Source organism: Spea bombifrons, chromosome 8 (assembly GCF_027358695.1).
Source record: "Spea bombifrons isolate aSpeBom1 chromosome 8, aSpeBom1.2.pri, whole genome shotgun sequence".
Lineage (NCBI taxonomy): Eukaryota > Metazoa > Chordata > Amphibia > Anura > Pelobatidae > Spea > Spea bombifrons.
In genome coordinates this window covers 41,362,975-41,374,026 of record NC_071094.1, presented here as the reverse complement: position 1 = coordinate 41,374,026, position 11,052 = coordinate 41,362,975, and the positions used below count along the sequence as shown (strand labels likewise).

At 41.5% G+C, this 11,052-nt stretch overlaps 1 protein-coding gene across 1 annotated transcript; it reads right to left on the bottom strand.

The window, feature by feature from the left end:
• Window positions 1-322: 322 nt before the first annotated feature.
• NOVA2 (NOVA alternative splicing regulator 2) lies at window positions 323-10,785 on the bottom strand. The gene is made up of 4 exons (XM_053472892.1): window positions 10,086-10,785; window positions 6,096-6,239; window positions 3,456-3,622; window positions 323-2,591 (listed from the first exon to the last, which is right to left on the bottom strand). The coding sequence occupies exons 1-4, from the start codon at window positions 10,237-10,239 to the stop codon at window positions 1,749-1,751; spliced, it is 1,308 nt and encodes a 435-aa protein (XP_053328867.1). The 5' UTR covers window positions 10,240-10,785; the 3' UTR covers window positions 323-1,748.
• Between the last annotated feature and the right edge of the window lie 267 nt (window positions 10,786-11,052).

Genomic DNA, 11,052 nt, shown 5'->3' with positions numbered 1-11,052 from the left:
TGTCCGCCATAACCTGTACTGGGCTAAAACCCCAGAGACCCATTTGAAATCATGGTCCAAACCCAAGGGACCCATTTGAAATCCTGGCTCAAACCCAAGGGACCCATTTGAAATCCTGGCTCAAACCCAAGGGACCCATTTGAATTCCTGTCCCAAACCCAAGGGACCCATGTGAAATCATGGCCCACCAAGAGTAGATGAGCTTCAGTGGACAAACTGGAGGTCTTCAATGTTATTTTTTTTTTAAATATTTTGTTTGTAAACCATTAGATGCAAAACCCATTCCCTTATTTCCCATAAAAGACAGACACGTACATACGTATTTATAATATAAATACTGTTGTGTTTATCTATACAGTGACATTTTAGGAGTCTACACACAATCACCTCTGATACCCAGGCAGTGTTTGGCACAGTCAGCATAGACAGGGCGCTCTGGCGTTATACAAAGGTGTATGCGTGGGTTTGAGGTTCTAGGCAGGAATAGCAATGCCTTCTTCTGGATCCGTTTGTCGTTTTCAAGAACCTTGCTATTCCTGCTCCCCTCTTTTTATGTGCACAGAATACTACTCAAATCAAAAAAGATCCTAACACATCCCCTATATTCCCATATATGCTATGCTATATATGACCTAAAATGTATAAGCTCGGATTTATGACCCAAATCAGTAGTTTTTACACCTAAGTACTAATTTGCAAGACATTTGGCTAGTTTCAACTCAGAATAGAAATGTGTGACCCTGGCAACTTTCTCTGTGATCTTAACTTGCAAACCTGGACCCAAAATATATAAGCAGCTACAAAGCAGTAAAATGGTTCACAGTAGCTCTAGATGTAGACAATCTAGCTTGCGGAGGTGACATGCAGGACTCTATGGTAAACTCGAAATGTGGGAGTGGAGAATGGTTTTGGCACTCATTTTAGAGGTAAAAAATGTAAAGTTTGGCACATATTTGTGGGCTCAAGGGAAATGAATTTATGAGAGGGTATGAAGATGTGATGATGTCATTGGTGATGCAATTAGAGCAAGCCGGAGTACCAGACCTTATCTGAGATGCTTTTCTGGAGCGGGAGGACTAGTTTTGAGCTTTCCTCTGCCTCAGTCGGTTGATTTAGTTGCTCTCCTTTAACCTAATAGTAGTTATGAGTTGTGTAACCGGGTATGGGTCCCCCCAGTCCCTAATGTCCCTCTATTGCACTGTCTGGTTTTCCTGGAAAATGACATCACAGAGCAGGTGAGATTTTGATTCTGCTCTCTGCCAGTGTGTCACACTAAGCATGCCCCTCTCTGTCTGAGTCCTCCAGCTAGGGTACGGACAACTAATTCCAGTGCAAACTTTGCTCTTATTGCTATTTCTGATATGTCGGTTTAAAAAAAAAATCTGTTTTTTTTCTTCACATTATTAAAGGGTGGAAATAACACATTATAATCTCAGCTAATAAGTAGTACAGGAGTTAGGTTCTGTCTTCCATCCACAGCTAGGCTTAGCTCCACCAGCCTGACTGCCAGTGGTGCCAAGCTTTGTGACCCTTACCCCCTCCTGTCCTATAGTTGGTACTTGGTATTTCATTTATAGCCTCTACATGCACAAGTCAGTTCCTAGCAAAATACACCAAAAACTGTCCCTTCTTACAACCCTGGCTCCTCCATCTGTTTTCCAACATCAGAGGTGCCAAACTCACCCCCCTCTTTATACCCTCCTCTCTCCCACATTCACCAACCTTTCTCCCCCATCCCTCATTTCAAATTAGCCCACTTTTTGAGGGTTGCTGGACCTTACCCCCTGCTCATAAGCCACACGCTGACCAATCAAATACTGTGCCGCCTGCGTGGCTCCTGGTGGTCCTGTGATAGTCACCTTCCGGCTTCTTGTACCTGGCACAAACTCCCCCTTCTTTGATATCTGAATGCGAGCTCCCGTCAGCTCTTGATACTCAACCAAAGTTTTCCCACCCTTGCCCAGGATAGCACCTACCAAAGTCTCTGGGACTGCCATCTCTAATGTCTCCTTGCCTGCTACACTCTCTGCTGCCAGTTTATCCATCAGAATACCTCCACCTCCCAGCCCCAGAGATGGTGCTGCCTCACTACCGTAGGATGTAAGCAGGCTCACGGCAGCAGGGTGTACACTCCCTACCAGTGGGTTGAAGCCCAAGCCTGTGCTGTAACCATAGCTTGCCAGGGTGTTGAGGGCAGTGGAAATTGCCAAGAGATCTCCTCCAGTGATGGCTGGTGGAGCCGGAGATGCGACTGGGAAAGGTGAAAGAGTTGGCTCTGCTGTTCCACCAGCGTAAGGTGAGCCTGTGGGGTTGGAATTGGCCACGGGACCTTGCGAGTTAGTGTAGCTGATGTTGAGGTGGGCATTTCCTTGCGGGGGATCCTCTTTGGCCTTGTTGATAATGCTGCGCACGGCGCTTTGGACCTGACTGGCTTCCCCACTCACTGTCACAACACGTTCATGGAGATTGGGCCCTGCTGGCTTCTGTGAAAGCTGTACCCAGGCCCCTGATTCTTCCATGATGCTTCGAACAGTGGCACCACCCTTGCCAATGATCAGCCCAGCTGTTGTGTTTGGAACGATCAGCTTGGCCTTGGGATGAAACAAGAGAAAGGAACAAAGTATCTTATAAGTATTACTGGCTACATCATTGCAGTCCTTATATTACAGTCAGTATACAACAGCCTTATATATATATATTATATACATTGTAAATATATTATAACATATTATATCATTATATGAATTAATAACATTATATTACTTCTGCGTAGTTTTCTCTTTATATTCATTTTAAGTGTTTTTATGGCATGACGCTTGCTCCTAAAAAGATAAAAGTGCTATGCAAGGTTTTAGTATAAGACTCTGTAGGACTAATTGGATGAGGCTCCTGGGAGTTGCAGCTGGCAAGCTTCCTAGTAGCCAGGGGTAATTCAAGCACACACAGGTATGACATGGATTTGATTTATTTCAATAGGTTTTCCCAGATATTTCTTTTATTTTAATGAATGCTACATTAGATCATTTTAATAACTTTTTCTACTCATTGGTTGCTGTCATCTTTGTGTAAAAAACAATTAACAAATGTGAAGTGATGTGTCGAATTATGTAAGAAGGCAAGGGACTGGATGAACACAACCCTACCTTTGAACCCTCTGGATTTGAGGATTGAGGACACTGGTATATATACCATATTCGTATACCAGGACTGGTATATGAATAGTGCACCTCAGGGGCTGTCTTTAAAGCTCCAAGTGGGAGGAGTGGTATGTTGCCCCACCCACTGCCTGGTTTTGCTAACTTTTTTTTCTGACCAGTCTCTCACCCACTTCTCCTGGAAAACTACCGATCTTGACCTGGAGAAAGCCTAGACCTACACTAGGAGCTACACGGGAGCTATAACCTGCCGATGTTTGGGTACAATGCCATTTTCACACAAGCAAAACATTTAAATACCTGTTTGGCACGCTCCACATTGACGGTGGTCTGGGGGGGCATAAGGACCCCAATGTCTGTTTTGGCTGCTCCTTGTGGCACCTCCCGTATTTTGTCTGCAATAAAGCTGTGCACAGATAGCAGAGCCTCAGCTGGTCCTTGCACCAGACATACCCTCTCTGTTGTGCCTGCGGAGTGAATGACATATAGAGCATGTAACTATACAGGGTTCACCACTGTTTGCACATTACTATAATTTATTGATTTATATAGCACCATCATACTCCGCAGCTCTGTACATTGGGTACACAGGCTAGAACAAGAAATGCATCGCATAACAATTTGGACTTAAAAAAACATATACAAACAGCTAAAATACACAACTATGTTCGGTGACGCTATATATACTGACTCTTTTCTAGAACAGAATGCAATGGCCCTCTTCATGCAGGGCGACCATATGGCTGCTTTAACTGGAAGCACATACTGAATGCATCACGCAGGGCAGTAGCTTGACGCAGCCACGTGATATGATTACATTATTTACCAACTGATAACCTAAAGGGGGCATTAAAAGTGTATGTAAAATATAGCCTATATAAATATATACACATATTATATTACTTTAATATAGTCAAGTGCATCAAACATGCTGTTCTGCGTTATGTATAGCTGTCAACAGTCCAGATTTGGTGAGAACAGTCTTGTTTGGGCTCTCCCTTGTCCTGACAGCTAACATTGGCCAACAATACAGTAATGATTAGTAGTGTAGTACAGTATTATTATTTATATCTAAGGGGAGATAACACTTACTCTATGTCTCAAAGTTACCCCCCACCACTTTTCCCTCCCTTCAGTAAAGATATGCAATATGGGACCGTCATTTTAGCAGCATATTAAATATTATATATTAAAGTAATTATATATATATATATATATATATATATATATATATATATCATAGCAGGCATTATTAAGCACTCGTCTACATCCACCAGACAAGACAAGTCTTTTGTGGTGTTTAATAATGAGGGTTTTCCATCACACTTTTTCCCCCACAACACTAATTCTTGTGAGTTTACGCATTCCACATACTTCAGGGGGCAGCACTTTATATTTGCTGGCCAGAAACATGTGATGCCATTATGGCGACCATAGAAGGACATTTTCACCTGTGAATACAGTCATTTATAATATTCTTATTGCTTTAATTCCGTAATCAGCCTCTGATTGATATCATAAAACATGATTCAATAATTAATTGTATATATAAGATATATATATATATATATATATATATATATATATATATATAAAATATTCTCAAGACAATCATTTTTGCAACTGAAAATTATTGGAAGGTTAAGAAATTGTGATTGTTGTGTCAAAAGTGCTGTGTATTGAATGCCACGTGTTTAAGAAATATATTGTTATATTACAGTAAAGTAAAGCTTGACTGCTGCAGGTTAAACATTCAAAAAAGCCTACACAGGCCTGTCAAATCTAACTTGATTCTACCATGACAACCTGAGCCCACAATGGCCCAGACTGTGGCCTAAAAGAGCCTTTGTGGCAGCGTGATCTCCACAGCAACCTGGAGGCCTACAAGGCATTGCCAATCCTCCCTGGCATTAAGCTGTTTCCATGACAACCCATTATAGTCCAGGCTGAGGTCTGCAATGGCTCACAGAAGCCTAAACTGTGGTTGGCTATTTCAGTATAGTAGTCTATTATTACAATGGCTAAGGCTGCGGCCTGTAAAGCCTGGGATGAAGGTAGGTGTTTCCATGGCAACTCGGGCCTTACAATGTCTTATCAAACCAGCTCGACTGTGAAATCTTTCAATGCTAACCTATAATAGTCCCAACTTCAGGCCTGCAGGAAATCGCCAAGCCTCTGTTGTTGGGAGCACAATGGCCTATCGTACGCCCTACAGCAAAGACACTAATCCCTGCAGCATACTCCATAATTTGATACATAATATATTAAATAAATAGCCTAATGCATCCAAGATGGCGTCACCATCCATACTAACTTACATGGGTACAAGCACAGAATCCTGTGTATGTAAACTGACCAGAGCAAAATCGGGGGCATTTTATGCATCTGCATAAGTAACATCTGGATAGAACGTTACTTAAACAAATGGCAACAGTTAACTGATGCAAAGTATGTTAGACCCAAAGTCTTAAATATGAACCCCCCAAAAATCCATTATCCATATCTCGCTGGTCCACAGGCCCAAAACACGCGGCTAATCTCCTCTGATCATGAAAATCAATCTTCACCAACAAAGGGTTGGTGGACAATGTTTAAAGGGTCCTCTCCTAGACCTCCCATATATATAGATCACATAAGGTTTATAAAATGAGTGCCAGATGTTCAACACGCATCTCCACCATCTTTTTTTTTTCTCTCATTTGCCTTTACAGAGTGAAATCTCCATCACATCAGACTGATGCCAAACACAAGTGAAGTGCAGACTCAAAAACAAAAGGCGTATATTCGCTGTAGTGAAATAAGATTTCTAAGGCTGTAGATAGATCAGAACTCATGAGGGTCTTTAGATGAAGTGGAAAATTCTTAACGCAGCTAAGAGAAGATGAAGTCAGAGAAGCCAATTTCCTGATACTTTGAGGCTTTGCTTTAATTCTCAGTTACCTGGGTAGAAGTCCTTTGACTTGGACAGCTTGATGGTGGCCCCCGTCTCTCTCTGCAGTTGGACAATGGTCTGACCACCCTTCCCGATTATGGAACCGGCGGCATAGCTGGGGATCAGAACCTTGAGGAAAAGCTCACCTTCTTCTGCAGGAGAAAACAAACATGGTTACTGGTGGTATTCAAAGAACAGTGATTGCTTAACAAGTTAAAACAGATATTAAAGGGACACTCCAACCTGTTTTATGCACTTTAATGTACGTGTCACCCATATGCATATATAACCCTGCGTATGCGTTTGCGCCAAAATCAGGCTGGGAATGGCCATCAGGCGAATGACTGCTACTTTTACACTTTTTGAAGTGTAGTATAAACAGCAGTCTAATCTAGATTATCTGCTTTATGTGATGAAGGCAATGTCTCACCACTGTAACTATGTAACAAACAACAGTAATGGGCAAGTGCAGAATTCTGAATGAGAACAATGTGCTTGATTGGATCACATAATAAAAGCTTTTGAACAACCGGAACTGAACAGCTGTTGCAATAGTCCATCCATCACAAGGGTCTATCCTACAAAACCCCCCTTCCATGCGCTGAAGGTACCTGATCCAGTCTGGGGTTAGCATGACATCCACCAGGGAACTCAGAGAAGGAGTGCTATGTTACCTGGGACACTCAAACAATAACCTCTCATTAGAACATTTCAGAAGACCCTACCGTCAGTGATTTATCGGGCACACCTTTCAGACATTCCTGGGAATCCTACATATCTGTAGAGGGTCCGGCGATCACAGCTGATTAATTTACCCTCCCACCTAGGGTTAGCCATCCCCACATGCAAGAATAGCCCATCTCCCTGGCTCATTTCTGCCCCCTCTGGCTCATATATGGAGGTTCCAATGCATTCTTGCCAGCTTCTAGCTTGAGCATTATATAAGTGGCATTGGCCTGTAAGGCCATCTGCCCACAAATGGCTTAGACTGGGTAACAGTTTACATATATCTACATATATTTAAGTGCCATCTTACTTAAATATGATACTAAGGTATATACTGGTTTGAGTGAAGCCCTTCATGCTACAATGCCTGTGCTAAAAAAAATTAAATTGTGGTACGTGAACTTGATAAAAAGGCCAAACTGATAAACTTTGGACTGCAACCTTGCACTGACTTCCCATGAGCATCCTGTTTTGAAGCCATTCCTTTTCCCCTATCTGGGTATGGAAAAGGAAATGTACGGTTGTTAATGGTTCCTTCACTTATGTTCTTCCTTAATTTTAACTTCCTTTGGTAAAGCTTTATCGTTTCTGCTCCTCTTCCTACACCCTCACACACCAAAGGCCCTCTCCAGTCTACCGCTCTCCACCATTCACCCCTCCTCTGCCCCCTCTCCTGTACCTTCCTTTCACCCATAGTCTAAAGTCCACCTTCTGTAGCCTTGTCTTCCCATCCCAACAATGTCCCTGATCTCTATCCCATCACTTTATTGTTTCTCTCCCCAGCATCTTGTTTTCTTCTCCCTTTTCCAATATATCTGCCATTGTGCTTTTGTACCTTCACCCAGGCATTGAGAGCACACAGAAGCTTTGGCATGGGCCAGACCAAAACCCAAATGTCCCCTCCCCCCATCAAATTCTATGACATATACGACCCATGGGTCCCTATACTCTGACCATAAATGATATTGCTCCAGGCCTACTGTACATGGCTATTCCTTTTGCGAAGGTTGGAAAATATAATGTACCGTCAGGTATTAATGAGGGCTAATTTATTTCTCTCTACCAGGAATAAAATAGACCTGAGCAAATGAATGGCTTCCTCAGGGGCCTAATTCATTTTTCATATTGCCCCTTTTGTGTACATTCCGGGGCCATTTTGTTCTAGGGTAACTGTCTCTAGGACATGTTGCGTAGATTTGGGGTAATTCTTTATTCCATGACTATATTTTTAAAAACATAAAGGCCTTGCTTTTAAAATCTCAAATCTGGGGTATAAAAATAATTTATATATTGCCTATTTTACTTCCATTCCGAAATCTAATTAAAACAGCAATTACCGCACAAAGAAATGACCTTGTGCAGGTTACTCAAGAGGGCCCAGATAATACAGATATCAAAAAAAATGAGAGTTAATGGGAATTGGGGGAATTTATCAATTCCAAGCAATTGTTGACAGTGATGAATAGATGTGGATAGGAATATATTAAAAATACATGACATGTTCTAAATCACTAGGCCGCAAAAATCCATTACGGGCAAATGGCAGTAACCATAGAAACCAGTTTATAGCACCAAACAGATTTTAATTGGCTTAAAAAAATAAATTAAACAAAAATAAAAATAAGAAATAATATATATATAGTGTTTTACATTGGAAACCTCAAAATGAGCATAAACCTTAAAAATGATATTAATGATAAAAAATAAATAATAAAAAGAGTGATATAAAGACAAATCAGAGGCTAAAAAAACCAATCACTTGTTCACCATCTCTCCGGTTCTAGGCCACAGAAAATCCATCTGTATCCATTCTAAATCCCTCTGCGTGTATCAAAATGTAACAGCATCTGGCGTCAATATTCACTGAAATCCTCCATTTCTTTCAGATTTCACTTTCTCTTTTAGCAAATCGGACAAAGGCCGTTTCACGAGAGTGTAACCAACCGCAACTTATTCACACACCGATCATTTATTTTTTAACTAATTTCATAAAACTGTTGTGTACAGCTCCATCAGTTAATGGAAACCGCGCAAGCTTTTAACGCCAATCTCCGTTACGGATATCCGCGCAGGATGACTACGCCACAATCTGTTCGATTCGAGAAATGGGAAGCATATATTTATTTTTCATGTTAAGACCGGGGACAGATTAAGGTTTGAGTCTTTACATGAGGGAAAACGGGTAGACTAGACGGGCCGAATGGGTCTTTTCCGCCGTCAGATTCTATGAATACTACATGCTAGGTTGATTTCGGGGAGAATGCTTTGTTACAACCATTTCCATGAGCTTCGTAGCCCCAAAAAAGGCTAATTAAACTCCATTAATCTTTCAAATTATCATACAAAATATTTTCAATCTCATTCCTTGTTGGGCTTCGAATCATGTCTGGTTTGGTTAATGACAGGTTAAAAAAATGAGTGTTACTGGAGTCTGCAGATGTTGCATGAATTCGGCCATTGTCCATCTCACACATGGTACATTTACATTAAAAAGGTTGTACGTGGCTATCTTGTAGACAATAGGGGGTTCTGCTGTCTTCTTCCACCAGTGATGCCACCGGGAAATACTTTGTGTCTCGGAACCCTATTGTACTCTTTCAGGATGCCATAAAACCAGAGGGGCAATCATTATCTGAGACGCGCATCTGTACGCTCTCGTGAAACCTTAGACGTCTCCATGAATACTTTGACATCAAGAGAGTTCCAGAACACTGATTTCTTAAAATGAAGATCAATACCTTAGGCTCACATCTCATTTTTAGATCTTTTTTCGAGCGAGGCCTTCTGCACGTTCAGCCTCTGCTGGTTTAAATATGTCATTTTTATGTAAATCCGTCTCGGTGGAAGCTGATGGAGCTATACATTTAAAAATGACGGAAATAATAATAACCTACGGGAATCTTTGTGGGCTTGTGTAGGAAATAGACATTCGCATCTCCTAGATTCTGAAAACCCTACGTGCAAGTTCTGAAACTCATTATATATATATATATTTTGCATAAAAACCTTTAGCTAATCCACGTTTTCTAAGATTTTAGGAAGGGTGAATAATGATTTTATAAATCTACATCAACTGAAGCATCCCGTGGTCCCCTAAAAACCCTACAGATGCTGTATTAAAAAATCACAATAGTTCTTAATAATAGGAATTAAATATCATTAATTTTTTTCCAAAATACGCAAGCTTGGACCATTTTTACTAAAAAAATGTCCTAAAATCCTACAAAAATCTACATCACGCCGATCCCTCAGCCTCCCATCCATGGACTGACCTGCTGTGTTGGACCTCTTGGTACTGGTAGCCTCTGTTGGGGTCTCTAAGGGTCTTTTCCTGGAGTCGGTGGTTTCTGCCTCCATCTGTGGGGTTTGTTGATGTTGTGAAGGTGGATAAGAAGCATTCTGGTGGAGGGATCCACCAGCCATCATGTCCTGAAAGGCTGAGACTGTCACACTGAGACAGGAGAGAAAGAGAAGAAGAAACAGAGGAGGGGGAGTGGGGGGTGGAGGTCTCAGAATCCCATTAATTAAAGCAGACCCTATAGATTGTAGTTCTTTTATGGCCAGAACCCCCCTTCTTCTTTGTTTGCCCTATACACTCTCCAAGGTTTTCTTATTGATGTTTATTCATTTAATATCTCCCTCCCCCCACTGTTGGGAAGAAGGAAAAAAAATCAGGGATGGTAAAAATACAAAAGGAGGAAGGAAATAGGATGTGTAAGGATTTTGGCTATAGGAAAGAGGATAGCAGAGGGTGGGGGAGGGGGTTAGCAGGGAAGAATGTCCATGATTGGGAGGTTAGGGACAAGGATCTAGTGCCTGTTCATTAAGTTTGGGGGTGATTGGAGACACCCCCTAATTTTGTAAATGACATAATCTACTAGGACTAGCACACTGGCTGGGAATCAGCATCCCTTCACAAAGGAGGGGGCATTCAAAGGGGGTGACGTCATAGTCCCTTTAAACCAGCCCACCTTGATCTCTGATTGGTCAGCCGCTGCCCCCCTTTGCACACACCCGTTGCCTGCAATTGGCTGAAACAATCCATGCTTTATTCTAAGGATGGAAGCAAAATAACAAGTGTCTTGTGTGCTGCACTGATAGGCAGGCACATGATGGGGTTAATATGCAGATATGATTTATTATTATTATTATTATTTATTATTATTATTTATACAATTATTGTTCATTAATAAAGAAAATAGTGCTGCTGGAGAATGCTAATTACAAATGATCAAGGCT

Excerpts from the sequence above, each read along its gene's own strand:
- NOVA2 (XM_053472892.1), bottom strand. The coding sequence starts at position 10,239 with ATGATGGCTGGTGGATCCCTCCACCAGAATGCTTCTTATCCACCTTCA. Across the intron at positions 6,240-10,085 it reads CAAGAGGTCCAACACAGCAG|AAGAAGGTGAGCTTTTCCTC; the intron begins GTCAGTCCATGG and ends TTTCTCCTGCAG. Across the intron at positions 3,623-6,095 it reads GTCAAAGGACTTCTACCCAG|GCACAACAGAGAGGGTATGT; the intron begins GTAACTGAGAAT and ends TTCACTCCGCAG.